At 42.2% G+C, this 14,914-nt stretch overlaps 1 protein-coding gene across 1 annotated transcript; it reads left to right on the forward strand.

Annotated features, from left to right (window-relative positions):
- The first annotated feature begins 964 nt into the window (after positions 1 to 964).
- On the forward strand, positions 965 to 12,828 carry RPUSD1 (RNA pseudouridine synthase domain containing 1). Its single transcript, XM_044657118.1, has 6 exons — positions 965 to 1,126; positions 2,292 to 2,487; positions 3,283 to 3,406; positions 4,715 to 4,817; positions 5,265 to 5,366; positions 12,419 to 12,828. The coding sequence occupies exons 2-6, from the start codon at positions 2,306 to 2,308 to the stop codon at positions 12,826 to 12,828; spliced, it is 921 nt and encodes a 306-aa protein (XP_044513053.1). The 5' UTR covers positions 965 to 1,126; positions 2,292 to 2,305.
- The last annotated feature ends 2,086 nt before the right edge of the window (positions 12,829 to 14,914 follow it).

A 14,914-nucleotide genomic window follows, 5' to 3' on the forward strand; every position in this document is an offset into this window, starting at 1 on the left:
TATCTATACATTTTACTTCCCCTCTCTCTGCCTTTAAAACAGCTATTCCCCATGGCTGGAATGCTCTCTCCTCTCAGGCTTTGACTTGTAGAATTTCTAGCTTCCTTTAAGACTCAGCTAAGTAGGGGCAGCTGGGTGTTTCAGTGGACAGAGAGCCAGGCCTGGAGATGGGACATCCTGGGATCAAATCTGGCCTTAGATCCTTCCTAGCTGTGTGACCCTGGGCAAGTCACTTAATTCCCATTGCCTACCCCTTGCTATTCTTCTGTCTTAGAATGGAAACTAAGGCAGACAGTAAGAGTTTAAAAAAAAAAAAAAGACAGCTAAGTGCCATCTTCTTCAGGTAGCCTTTCCGGGCTATTCCCTCCCTGGTTCCCCTCTAACTCACCAATGCTAGTGCTGTCCCCTTAAAGGTTATATTCCATCTATTCTGTATTTAGCTTCATTTTCTAATTGATATATGTTGTTTCTTGGATTAGAATATAAGCTCCCTGACGGCAGGGACTCTCTTTGCATTTTTTAAAATCCTTACCTTCTGCCTTCGTATCAATTCTAAAACAAAGGAGCAGTAAGGACTAGGCAATTGAGGTTGAGTGATTTGCCCAGGGTCACACAACTAGGATATCTTTGCTTTTTTCTTGATATTCCTAGAGCTGAGCCCAGTGGCTGGTACACTATAAAGGCTTAACAGAAGTTTGATGATTGATGGAGGAGTCAAGGAGAGGGTGAGTGGTGCCATAGAGCAGTTGATGGCCATGCCCTGTGCAAAGCAGTGGTCCTATGATTCCTCCTTAACTCAACATTCAGTGATCTGTTATCCAATGGAATAGCTCCCAGCTATCATACAGTTTCTTCCTGAGAGAATTCTGACACAAGCACTGTCTTCCTCTGTTTCCACAGTCAGAGGCATTGCCTGGAATCTCTTCCAGCCTCCTCATTCCTTCCGGCAGCCCCAGAGCGAGAGGAGCCATGGAGAGAGCATGATTTACTGAACAACCCATGGAACTCCAAGACCAACCCTTGGACTCTGCTGTCATTTCTGCTGCTGACTCCCTGGGTGATTGGGAACAAGTTCTTTGACCTTTCTGGGCCTCATTTTCTCCATCTACAAACTGGCATACCTACGGTATGTGACTGAGCTGTTCTGAGGCTGAGATCATTCATAGGAATGAAAGAAAGGCACTTAACAATGTAAATGGGCCTATGAAGGCCACTCAGTTCCCTATGCCAGGGCTGCAGGTAAAGTCATTTCAATTTGGCTTTATAATGTATTATAGATATTGCCATATGGCATACTAGAAATAGTCTTTGACTTGTTTTCAGAATGTCTGGGTTCAAATTCTTTTTCTTCCTCTTATTAGCCCTCTGATCCTATGCAAATTATAAATCTTCCCCAAACCTGTTTTCCTTCTGTGTACAATGGAGGTGGTCATACTTGTCTCATTTGATATGGGAAAAGCACCTTGTAGACTGTACATCACTATGGAAAAGTGAACTGTTATCATCATCATCATCACTTTTTTCATTTTTTATTTTTATAAGGCAAACAGAGTTAAGTGACTTGTCCAGAGTCACATAGCTAGTAAGTGTCTGAGGCCAGATTTGAACACAGAAAGACATATTACTTTGTTTTAACAGAGAAGAAATTTGGCACAGTGGATAGAAAATGAATGTAGAGTCAAGAATACCTGGGTTCAAATCCTGCCTCCTATACCTTCTACCTCTGTGATCATGGACAAGTCACCTAGGTACTGCTAATTTATAGAAAGGTTGTGATCCATGTTGGGAGAGGAGATTTCATACCAGTGAAAATCAGATGTATTTGTTTTGTAAGATAAATGTGCTTCCCAGAAAGTGGGTGTGAGATGACTTTAACAGAAGTTCTATTATCAGTGTCCTTGGGTGAGCAGGCCATCTTAAAGAATCCTATGGGGAAACCTGTAAAGAAAAATATCCTTTTGAGCTGAAAGGGATTGATGCCTCATGCATTTTCTTTCTTCCTTCCTTCCTTTCTTCCTCCCTTTCTTCCTTTCTTTCATCCTTCCTTCCTTTTTTCTTTCTTTTTCTTTCTCTTTTTCTCTTCTTTCTCCCNNNNCCTTCCTTCCTTCCTTCCTTCCTTCCTTCCTTCCTTCCTTGGCTAGGCAAACAGAGTTAAGTGACTTGTCCAGGGTCACATAGCTTGGAAGTATCTATAGCCAGATTTGAACTCAGATCCTCCCAACTCCAGGCCTGGTACTTTTAACTTCTGTGCCACCTAGCTGTCCCCAGGTCCTAATCTTATTGTTTGACAGGCTTCAAACCTACCATGGAGCCAGGACACATAGAGAACCTCTCCATTCTCTACCAGAGCTCAGACTTCATCGTGGTCAACAAACATTGGGACCTCCGCATTGATAGCAAGATGTGGTATGAGACCTTGACTCTGCAGAGTCAGCTGAAACATCACTTCCCAGAGCTGGCTGATCCTGACACCTACTATGGCTTCAGGTATGGGGCCTGGGATTCCCTGAAGATCAGGAGTGGAGGTGCTAATAAAGGCAGGGCCCTTGGATTGGGAATCAGGAAACTGGCAGCAAATTAACAAAACTAATTTGCTCTGTGGCCCTGGACAAGTCACAACCTTTTTTCCTGGGCCTTAGTTTCCATCTATGAAGAGAGAGTTCTTTACAAATTTCCTTCCAACTTATCATGTATAGTTTTCTCTCCTAACAAAAACCATAACAACTCACACTTTAATGCATCATTTTATAGTTTGCAAATCTCTTTTGCACATGTCATCTCAGCCAAGCCTCTCCAATAACTACCCTATGAAAGAGGTGGCCCAAGTATTTGCAGATGAAGTAATTAGGCTCACAGGACACTGATGTAATGGAGAAAGCGCTGGATTGGGAGTCAGAGGAGTTGAGTTTATTTCACTCCACAGCTTAAAACCTGTGTGGCTTTGGGTAAGGCTTCAGTTTCTTCATTTCTAAAATATGGGATTTGGCCATTAGGAAGTTGGAGGTCTCTTCTGTGGTTCCATATTTTTCAAAAAAAAAAAAGGAAAGGAAAGGAAGAAAAGGAAAGGAAAGGAAGAAAAGGAAAGGAAAAGGAAGGGAAAGGAGGAGAGTGGAATCACTGACAAGAGTTGACAGCTGAGGACCTGGGTCTCCTGCCTCCCAGCCTGTGGATTCTGTTGCACCACACTGCCCCCTAGTGTCCATGGCCCACAAAACCCCTTCCTAGCTCAGCACTCTTTTACCTAGAGGAAGGTGATGTCTATGTGTCTTGTGTCTGCCCCAGGTTCTGTCACCAGCTGGATTTCTCCACCAGCGGAGCGCTCTGTGTGGCTTTGAACAAGGCAGCAGCTGGCAGGGCCTACAAGTGCTTCAAGGAGCGGCAAGTCACCAAAGCCTACCTTGCCCTGGTAGGTGCCCTGAGCCCCCAGCTCAGGTGCTACATCTTGTGAGGTTGGGGAGGGTCTGTCAGGGAGAGGGGGCATAGGAGGTGGCTTTGGTTTAGCTTACAGGCCCTGGATGGCCGTTCACTAGCAGAGATGCCCTTAAAAAAAAAAAAAAAGCTTTAGCCAACCCCTAGGCTAACAGGACTTTGAAAGAGAATTTAGGATGTTTGGGGTGAAATCCCTAAACCAATAACCTTACTCCTCTGCTCAAAAGCCTTCAAATGGGGGGCAGCTGGTTGGCTCAGTGGATTGAAAGCTAGTCCTTGAAATGGGAAGTCCTGGGTTCCAGTACAACCTCAGATACTTCCTAGCTGTGTGACCCTGGGCAAGTCACTTAACCCCCATTGCGCAGCCCTTAACACTCCTTTGCCTTGGAACCAATACTCAATACTTTGCAAGTATTATCTGATTTGAAATAGAACATACTACAAAGAGATAGTTTGTGATCTGGTGTTGAATTGGGTGGCATTAATTAATTGTTATAAGACTTTAAAGAGACTGCTTTGGGCTAGAATGGTCAGGGAAGTCCCCTTAGAGGAGGTGAAGCTTAATCTGGGCCCATCATTATTTTATATATATATGTGTATATATAACTTAATAATGAATTATATATAATATAATAATGCATCATTATAGTTATATATAATATAAGGAATCATTAGTTATATAATAATGAATTGTTACATAATATAGTTATATAATATAATGAGTTATATATGATATTATATAATAATTATGTAGCATAATCATATATTATATAACATGATACAAAATATTTTCTATAATGTATTATTAATATAATATAAAGTATATTAATTATATACTAATTACATAAGATATATAAATTAATATAATATAAACTGATAATTATTATACATAATTATACAATATATAATAGTACTTAATATAATCATATAATAATGATGATAACACATGGCACTTTAGAGTTTTAAAAAGTTTCTTCCCACCAGTTGTTTAAGTTAGGTAGTATAAATATTATATCTATTTTACAGATGGGCAAACTCATGTTTAGAGATGTCTTAAGGACATATAATAAATGTTTAATGTGACAATAAAAAATTCTGAAAGTCTGCATTCCAATTAAGAAAAATCAATTTATTGATCAGGTTAGCAATAACCCGACAATAAATTGTCAGCTCTCTCTCTCAGAGATCAAAGACAAATTCATTCAGCATCTTGAATCATTAAATAGAATTTTAGGAGCTTTGGAATATTCTCGGAGTGGCATAATTTCTTTTTTATATTCCAAAGGTTCGAGGCCATGTCCAAGAGAGCAGAATGACCATCAACCATGCCATTGGAAAGAATACTACAGAAGGCTTGACCCATATGATGTGCATTGAAGGGACAGAAGGTAGGGAGCCTGGATGGGCTCAGCCCCTTCTCCCATGGCTACTTCAGTGTGGTCTTAACTCTTTTGCTGCATAGCCTTGGAATGTAAACTCCTAGAGGGTAGGACCTGGATCTAAGTAAGGAAAGGCTTCATTCTTTATGAATGAATTTCATTTCAAAGCCATACTCTATCACTAGGGAAAGAGCTCTGTGCTTCTGAAACAAGAATGAACCTTCAGGGAACCCATGGTTGAAGGGTACATCAGATAGACATTTTATCTGCTGAAGGGAAAGGGATATTTGGAGATTTACCTGGACCTGGGGAAAGGAGGACAGGGGGACCAAATTCAGGAAGGTTTTCCTGCAGAGGGCAGTTTTAAAAGCCAGGATTTGCTGCAAGGGAAGGGTAGCTGGGCTGACTTTTGGGCATCCCACAATAATCTCTCTTCTCCCATTATCGCCCCTCCAGGATGTGAGAATGCCAAACCATGCTTGACGGAACTGACGGTCCTGGAACGTGGTTTGTATGATGGTGACCCAGTATCCAAAGTCCTTCTCCAGCCCCTCACAGGTAAGGGAGCCACTGCCTCACAGCTCACCTGGCCAGAGTCAAGGGATGGGTCTAGATGTTTTGTGGTAAGAGAGTGAGGCAGGTAGCTGCTTCTGGAGGAATTAACTTTGTGTGTTGGGCCACTCCAAGCCTGGATGGTGAATTAAACAGCCTCCCCATTCAGAAAAGTTTAATATATATAAAGTCTTGAATGGTTTTTTAAAGCACTTTCACAAAAGCTTTTCACAAAGCTCTCATTTAGCTCTCATTCTGTAGCAAGAATTATACCTATTTTACCGATAGGGAAATTGAGACTTAGTGATTCTGAGTAACTTCAGAACTCGATATTCTTAACTTAAAAGTCCCTTACAGATCATGTCGTCTAACCTCATTTTTATTAAATTTTTAAATTTTAAATTTTAATATTTAATTTTTTTAATATAAAAATTTTCTTTTCTTTTCTACCTCCTTCCCCCATTGGGGGGGAAAAAAAGAGTAAAATAAAAAAAAAAAAACAAAGCCATCAAGCAAAACAAATTCCCTTATTGGTTATGTCTAAAATATAAATCTCATTCTGTTTCCCTGAAACCATTAGCTCTTTGACAGGATGTGAGTATTAACCTTCTTTATCATTTTATTGGTCTTGATTAGATGTATTGTAGATGAGGTCCCCAGGATGGGTAAATGCTTTGCCCAGAAAGTGATGAGGCTAGAATTCAAGGGGCTTTTTTTGACTCTCATTGTATTATTGTTATTATTTATGCAAAAATTCCAAAAGTTTCTTAGCATCAGTACCTTAAAATCGAACTAAGACTTTTGAAACATTCTGAATAGCACTTTTTAAGATTTATCAAATGCTTTTCATCCATTATCTCATTTGATCCCCTGTGAGGGTGTGTTATTACATTAAAAAAAAACAACCCTGACCTTCAGTCTAAGAATCAATACTATTTATTGGTTCTAAGGCAGAAGAGAAGTAAGGGCTAGGTAGTGGGGGGGTGGGGGGGTCAAGTGACTTCCCCAGGGTCACACAGCTGGAAAGTATCTGAGCCAGATTTGAATCCCAGACCTCTTATCTTTAGGCCTGGCTCTTAATCCTCTGAGCCACTTAGCTACCACCCCACCCCCCCTACCCCCATTTCACAGATGAGGAATATGAGGCTTAGAGGTTGTGTGACTTGTCCATGCTTGTGTTAAAGATGAATTTGCTTTATTTATGTATTTATTTTAAAGTATTTTTCCATGGTTCCATGATTCATGTTCCCTCCCTCCCCTTTTCCCTCCTCTATCCTGGAGCTGACTAGCTTTCCTCTAAATCTCTCTCCCCTTCCAACCTTCCCTCTTAGGCTCACAGCTTTGAGGTCATCGTAAACTCTTTCCCTTTCTTCATCCCAGAAAGTTAGTCGGTTGCCATATTTTGCCCTTTTATCTCAACAATGTTTCTAGGCCCCTCTCCGCTTTTCTGCATTTGGCCACCAGCCTAGTTCAGGCCTTTATTACCTCTCTCCTGACTATTTCCAATTTCCCCACTTGGGCTCCCTGGCTCAAAGACCTTCCTTCTCCAGTCCCTCCCCCACACAGCTGCTAAACTGAAAAGAAATACTTTTAAAAGCACCCTCTGACCATTTTACTACCCAATCAATAAATTTCAATGGCTCCCTATTGATTCTAGGATCATATNAAAGAAAAGAAAAGAAAAGAAAAGAAAAGAAAAGAAAAGAAAAGAAAAGAAAAGAAAAGAAAAGAAAAGGAAGGGAAAGGAAGGGAAAGGAGGAGAGTGGAATCACTGACAAGAGTTGACAGCTGAGGACCTGGGTCTCCTGCCTCCCAGCCTGTGGATTCTGTTGCACCACACTGCCCCCTAGTGTCCATGGCCCACAAAACCCCTTCCTAGCTCAGCACTCTTTTACCTAGAGGAAGGTGATGTCTATGTGTCTTGTGTCTGCCCCAGGTTCTGTCACCAGCTGGATTTCTCCACCAGCGGAGCGCTCTGTGTGGCTTTGAACAAGGCAGCAGCTGGCAGGGCCTACAAGTGCTTCAAGGAGCGGCAAGTCACCAAAGCCTACCTTGCCCTGGTAGGTGCCCTGAGCCCCAGCTCAGGTGCTACATCTTGTGAGGTTGGGGAGGGTCTGTCAGGGAGAGGGGGCATAGAAGGTGGCTTTGGTTTAGCTTACAGGCCCTGGATGGCCGTTCACTAGCAGAGATGCCCTTAAAAAAAAAAAAAAAGCTTTAGCCAACCCCTAGGCTAACAGGACTTTGAAAGAGAATTTAGGATGTTTAGGGTGAAATCCCTAAACCAATAACCTTACTCCTCTGCTCAAAAGCCTTCAAATGGGGGGCAGCTGGTTGGCTCAGTGGATTGAAAGCTAGTCCTTGAAATGGGAAGTCCTGGGTTCCAGTACAACCTCAGATACTTCCTAGCTGTGTGACCCTGGGCAAGTCACTTAACCCCCATTGCGCAGCCCTTAACACTCCTTTGCCTTGGAACCAATACTCAATACTTTGCAAGTATTATCTGATTTGAAATAGAACATACTACAAAGAGATAGTTTGTGATCTGGTGTTGAATTGGGTGGCATTAATTAATTGTTATAAGACTTTAAAGAGACTGCTGTGGGCTAGAATGGTCAGGGAAGGCCCCTTAGAGGAGGTGAAGCTTAATCTGGGCCCATCATTATTTTATATATATGTGTGTATATATGTATATATAGTTATATATAACTTAATAATGAATTATATATAATATAATAATGCATCATTATAGTTATATATAATATAAGGAATCATTAGTTATATAATAATGAATTGTTACATAATATAGTTATATAATATAATGAGTTATATATGATATTATATAATAATTATGTAGCATAATCATATATTATATAACATGATACAAAATATTTTCTATAATGTATTATTAATATAATATAAAGTATATTAATTATATACTAATTACATAAGATATATAAATTAATATAATATAAACTGATAATTATTATACATAATTATACAATATATAATAGTACTTAATATAATCATATAATAATGATGATAACACATGGCACTTTAGAGTTTTAAAAAGTTTCTTCCCACCAGTTGTTTAAGTTAGGTAGTATAAATATTATATCTATTTTACAGATGGGCAAACTCATGTTTAGAGATGTCTTAAGGACATATAATAAATGTTTAATGTGACAATAAAAAATTCTGAAAGTCTGCATTCCAATTAAGAAAAATCAATTTATTGATCAGGTTAGCAATAACCCGACAATAAATTGTCAGCTCTCTCTCTCAGAGATCAAAGACAAATTCATTCAGCATCTTGAATCATTAAATAGAATTTTAGGAGCTTTGGAATATTCTCGGAGTGGCATAATTTCTTTTTTATATTCCAAAGGTTCGAGGCCATGTCCAAGAGAGCAGAATGACCATCAACCATGCCATTGGAAAGAATACTACAGAAGGCTTGACCCATATGATGTGCATTGAAGGGACAGAAGGTAGGGAGCCTGGATGGGCTCAGCCCCTTCTCCCATGGCTACTTCAGTGTGGTCTTAACTCTTTTGCTGCATAGCCTTGGAATGTAAACTCCTAGAGGGTAGGACCTGGATCTAAGTAAGGAAAGGCTTCATTCTTTATGAATGAATTTCATTTCAAAGCCATACTCTATCACTAGGGAAAGAGCTCTGTGCTTCTGAAACAAGAATGAACCTTCAGGGAACCCATGGTTGAAGGGTACATCAGATAGACATTTTATCTGCTGAAGGGAAAGGGATATTTGGAGATTTACCTGGACCTGGGGAAAGGAGGACAGGGGGACCAAATTCAGGAAGGTTTTCCTGCAGAGGGCAGTTTTAAAAGCCAGGATTTGCTGCAAGGGAAGGGTAGCTGGGCTGACTTTTGGGCATCCCACAATAATCTCTCTTCTCCCATTATCGCCCCTCCAGGATGTGAGAATGCCAAACCATGCTTGACGGAACTGACGGTCCTGGAACGTGGTTTGTATGATGGTGACCCAGTATCCAAAGTCCTTCTTCAGCCCCTTACAGGTAAGGGAGCCACTGCCTCACAGCTCACCTGGCCAGAGTCAAGGGATGGGTCTGGATGTTTTGTGGTAAGAGAGTGAGGCAGGTAGCTGCTTCTGGAGGAATTAACTTTGTGTGTTGGGCCACTCCAAGCCTGGATGGTGAATTAAACAGCCTCCCCATTCAGAAAAGTTTAATATATATAAAGTCTTGAATGGTTTTTTAAAGCACTTTCACAAAAGCTTTTCACAAAGCTCTCATTTAGCTCTCATTCTGTAGCAAGAATTATACCTATTTTACCGATAGGGAAATTGAGACTTAGTGATTCTGAGTAACTTCAGAACTCGATATTCTTAACTTAAAAGTCCCTTACAGATCATGTCGTCTAACCTCATTTTTATTAAATTTTAAAATTTAAAATTTTAATATTTAATTTTTTTAATATAAAAATTTTCTTTTCTTTTCTACCTCCTTCCCCCATTGGGGGGAAAAAAAGAGTAAAATAAAAAAAAAACAAAGCCATCAAGCAAAACAAATTCCCTTATTGGTTATGTCTAAAATATAAATCTCATTCTGTTTCCCTGAAACCATTAGCTCTTTCGCAGGATGTGAGTATTAACCTTCTTTATCATTTTATTGGTCTTGATTAGATGTATTGTAGATGAGGTCCCCAGGATGGGTAAATGCTTTGCCCAGAAAGTGATGAGGCTAGAATTCAAGGGGCTTTTTTTGACTCTCATTGTATTATTGTTATTATTTATGCAAAAATTCCAAAAGTTTCTTAGCATCAGTACCTTAAAATCGAACTAAGACTTTTGAAACATTCTGAATAGCACTTTTTAAGATTTATCAAATGCTTTTCATCCATTATCTCATTTGATCCCCTGTGAGGGTGTGTTATTACATTAAAAAAAACAACCCTGACCTTCAGTCTAAGAATCAATACTATTTATTGGTTCTAAGGCAGAAGAGAAGTAAGGGCTAGGTAGTGGGGGGGTGGGGGGGTCAAGTGACTTCCCCAGGGTCACACAGCTGGAAAGTATCTGAGCCAGATTTGAATCCCAGACCTCTTATCTTTAGGCCTGGCTCTTAATCCTCTGAGCCACTTAGCTTAAAGTATTTTTCCATGGTTCCATGATTCATGTTCCCTCCCTCCCCTTTTCCCTCCTCTATCCTGGAGCTGACTAGCTTTCCTCTAAATCTCTCTCCCCTTCCAACCTTCCCTCTTAGGCTCACAGCTTTGAGGTCATCGTAAACTCTTTCCCTTTCTTCATCCCAGAAAGTTAGTCGGTTGCCATATTTTGCCTTTTTATCTCAACAATGTTTCTAGGCCCCTCTCCGCTTTTCTGCATTTGGCCACCAGCCTAGTTCAGGCCTTTATTACCTCTCTCCTGACTATTTCCAATTTCCCCACTTGGGCTCCCTGGCTCAAAGACCTTCCTTCTCCAGTCCCTCCCCCACACAGCTGCTAAACTGAAAAGAAATACTTTTAAAAGCACCCTCTGACCATTTTACTACCCAATCAATAAATTTCAATGGCTCCCTATTGATTCTAGGATCACATATCATTTCATCTTTATCTCATCCTTTTGGCAGAAGTTTTATAACATACATTTAATATAATAGCTCATGTAGATCATTTGTGAATAGACATGTTGGGGATGTGTACTCAATTTTATTTTATTTTTTTGCTAATAGGGTTATATGATCAAAAAGCTTGGAGCAGGGAACAATTAGGTGGTTCAGTGGATTGAGAACCTGGCTTAGAGATGGGAGGTCCTGGATTCAAATGTGGCCTCAGACACTGCTTCCCTGTGTGACCCTGGGCAAGTCACTTTAACCCCCATTGCCTACCGCTCTTCTGTCTTGGAACCAATACATAGTATTGATTTTTAAATGGAAGGTAAGGGTTTTAAAAAAAATTTCAGAGCCTGCAACTCTGAGTAGAATGAGGGGTAGAGGGAGATGGGAAGATACCAGCAAAGGAAGTGAGAGAGAATAGGAGAGAGAAAAGAGAGTGAAGAATCCTTTTAATCTGAGAATGACTGCTGCCCATCTCTTTTTTCCATTTTTTAAACTAAAAAAAAATTTTTTTAAACTTGTACCTTCTACCTTAGAATCTATACTATATATTGGTTCCAAGGCAGGAGAACGGTAAGGGCTAGGCAATGGGAGTTAAGAGACTTGTCCAGGGTCACCCAGCTAGGAAGTGTCCGAGGTCACATTTGAATCCAGGACCTCCCATCTCTAGGCTGGGCTGTCAATCCACTGAGCCACCCAGTTGCCCCCTGCCCATCTCATTTAGCCAGAGATCGAGGGAGAGGAACCTCAGAAAAACCCAGGAAACTTTAGCTGTGAGATGCCTTGAGAAAAGCCCGGACTTGGACCAACTCTGGTTCTACCAGGTGTGGGTCCCTCTCTGAGACCCAGTATCCTCATCTGTAAATGCAGACAATGATCCTTTCATTCCCTTCCTCCCAATGTTACTGTCAGAAAAATTCTTTGCTGTTAAAAGCTACAGAAATGTGATCTTGCATTTAGAGGCAGATAAACAGAGGGATGGATAGAACTCTGGAAGTAGAGACAGGAAGACCTGGGTTCAAATATGGCCCTAGCTGTGTCACCCTGGGCAAGTCACTTAACCCCATTTGCCTCGCCTTTGCTCTTCTGTCTTAGAGTTGTCACTATGACAGAAAGTTAGAGTTTAAAAAAAAAAAGTCATTCTTCCCAGAGTAAATATAGGCTGAAGCTTAGCAGGCTTCCTAATGACAGAATCAGGTTGATTTCACTAATTTGGATCACCTGGGTTCAAATTCTGGTTCTTGTGATTTTGGGCAATCCACTTCCCCTGACTAGACCTCAGTTTACTTTTTTGTAAAGTAAGGGGACTGGCCTGAATACTCTCTAAGGTCCCTCCCCAGTCCTATGACCCTAGGACTGTCAGAGCTTCATCAGAGAGGGCAGCTGAGGCTTTCCCTGAATGGTTTTGGGTTGGGTCTCCCAAGGGTGGGAGGACTAACCCCTTGATGTTGTGTTTCCCCAAAGGCCGGACCCATCAGCTGCGAGTACACTGCAGCAGCAGCGGGCATCCCATCGTGGGCGACTTCACCTATAGCTTCAAGAAGGACATCCGCCCATTCCGCATGATGCTCCATGCCTTCTATCTTCGTATCCCCACGTGCGGGGAGCTCATCGAGGTGAGCACCCCCGACCCCTTCGTGCCCACCCTGGATGCTAACTGGCAGCCCCAACACCAGGTCCAACCTCTGGAGCACGTCATCCATACCCTGAAGATTGCCGCCGCCGCTGCGGATCTCTCTCCTGGGGAGACATCGCCTCCGCCCCTGGGCGGCCAGGATGGGAGCACCCCAAAGGGCAGGGCCAAGGAGTCTGCAGAGCAGAGGGCCAGGTGCCAGCAGTGGCTGGCAGAATGGACGGCAGAACCAGAGAACTGAGGCGGGCACTGGTGCTCCCCGCCCGGCCTTGGAAGGGGTCCGCGACATACCATCAGGAAACCTTTCCTATTCCCAGATACAGATCATCTCTTCTTTTCCCAGACTTTGAGAATGATGGAATGTGAGGCTTCCTCCCTCCTTCAGCCCGAGGGAGGCTAGCATCAGCATTATCCCCGAGGGCTTGGGGTGGCCAGGACTTTCAAGCTGGTGTCCTCAGGGAAATAGCTAAACCCTCCTGATACTCTTCCCCTGGACACCCACAGTATGGGGACACGTGGGGTTGCAGGTGATGGGTGCTAGAGTGAGTAGGGATGAGATGGTTCCTCGGAACTGTCCACAGGGGGTGGACAGAGCACTGGGTCTGGAGTCAGGAAGACCTCCATTCAAATCTAGTCTCAGACACATACTAGCTCTGTGATCTTGGGTAAGTCACTTAACCTCTGTCAGCCTCAGTTTCCTCAATTGTAAAATAGGGATAAATAATAGCACCTACCTCCCAGGTGGCTGAAGTGAGGATCAAATGAGATAATATTTGTAAAGCACGTAGCAGAGTGCCTGGCACATAATAAGTGCTATATAAACGCTGTTATTATCATTATTATTATCATCATCATCATCACTGTATGTTGGGGAAGTTGTCCAAAATGAGAGAAAGGAAAACATTTCCATTGGAACCTTTGGGTTTTCTGGCCTGGGGAGACAAAAATCTCTTTTGTTGGAAATGATCCAGGTAGACAGACAGAGCCTATCACTGGGCCATCTGCTTATAATCATCCCTATTTTATAGATGAGAAAACTGAGGCCCAGAGAAGTTATTTTCAAGGTCACGTAGTTTCTTAGCCACCTTTCTTGTTGCCTCTCTAGTGCCTGTATTTGGGGGAGGTTTTTTTTTTAATAAAGATGGGGTTTGGGGCGTGAGGTTGGGAGCGGGATGCAAGGGCGATTTTTCACTATAATGGAGCGTGGGTACCACATTCCAGGTTTGCATGGACCATCTATCACCATGGGAATAGAGAAGAGTAGAAGAATTGATGAGGTCTATATAGGATGCTATTCACTCAGTGTCAGGTACTGACAGGACAGACCTGGAAGGATTGAGGTGGGGTCTGGGGAGGGAAGGGTTACCAGTTACTCCACATGGTAGACTGCAGGCTTCTCTTTCACCAGGAGAGGGTGCCAGGGGTCCACGGGTAGTTGGCACAATCCTCCCCTGGCCCCCAACTTCTGTCTAACTGGAGAAGGCTCAGCCCAGGACCCTTGTACAGAGAACATTGTGTTCGGGTTAGCTCTTCCTCTTCCCCAGCATCTAGTCATTTTTTCTGTTCTTGCCCTGTAGCATAATCCATCCTTTCCTTTTCATCCTTGACACCATCACTCCTTTTCTCTTGTTTGGGCCGTTCCTAGCTGCTTTGCCTGCTTCCATTCCTTCCCTTCCATTGCTCAGTCACGTTCCTTTTGCACAATCCTAATCATGCTTACTGTGTTTCCCTCTTGCCTCTGAGATGGAGTCCAAACCGCTCATCCCGGCATTCATGGCCTTTCTCGATCTGGCTGTAAGCTTTTGTATCCCTCTCTCCTATCACGCACCCTCTGCTTCGGCCAGCATCGTCTTCTAACCCTGCCTTCAGCCTTTTGCTCAGGCTTCTAACTCTGCTTAGAAATGCCTTGCCTTCTCTGCCTTTTGAAATCCCTCCCATCCATCAAGTCTTAACCAAATGCTGTGGAACAGATATTTAGAATTGGAAGGGGCCTTAGAACTCAGTTAGTCCAATCATGTCATTTTACAGATGAGAAAACTGAGACCCAGACAGGTTTAAGTGACTTGCTTCACATCCAACTCCTTCCTTCTGCTCACACATCCAGCATCTCAATTCACACCCTCATCACTTCTTCCCAGAACTCTGAAATAGCCTCTTTGCTGAAATAGCTGCTTTGTGACTCAGGTTTCTTCCTTTCTCAAATCCATCTGCTGAGATGATTTTCTTAACCTACAGATCTGACTGTGTCGTTTCCTTACACAAAAACAGCAGTAGCTCCCCATTGTCTCTTGGGTCAAATATAAACTCTGGCATTAAAAGTCTTTCAC

The sequence above is a fragment of the Gracilinanus agilis genome, chromosome 1, assembly GCF_016433145.1.
Source record: "Gracilinanus agilis isolate LMUSP501 chromosome 1, AgileGrace, whole genome shotgun sequence".
Taxonomy (NCBI): Eukaryota; Metazoa; Chordata; class Mammalia; order Didelphimorphia; family Didelphidae; genus Gracilinanus; species Gracilinanus agilis.

Bases quoted from the DNA above. Each gene is read 5' to 3' on its own strand.
- RPUSD1 (XM_044657118.1), top strand. From the start codon at position 2,306: ATGGAGCCAGGACACATAGAGAACCTCTCCATTCTCTACCAGAGCTCA. The intron at 4,818-5,264 runs GTAGGGAGCCTG...TCGCCCCTCCAG, and splicing joins GTGCATTGAAGGGACAGAAG to GATGTGAGAATGCCAAACCA. The intron at 5,367-12,418 runs GTAAGGGAGCCA...GTTTCCCCAAAG, and splicing joins CCTTCTCCAGCCCCTCACAG to GCCGGACCCATCAGCTGCGA.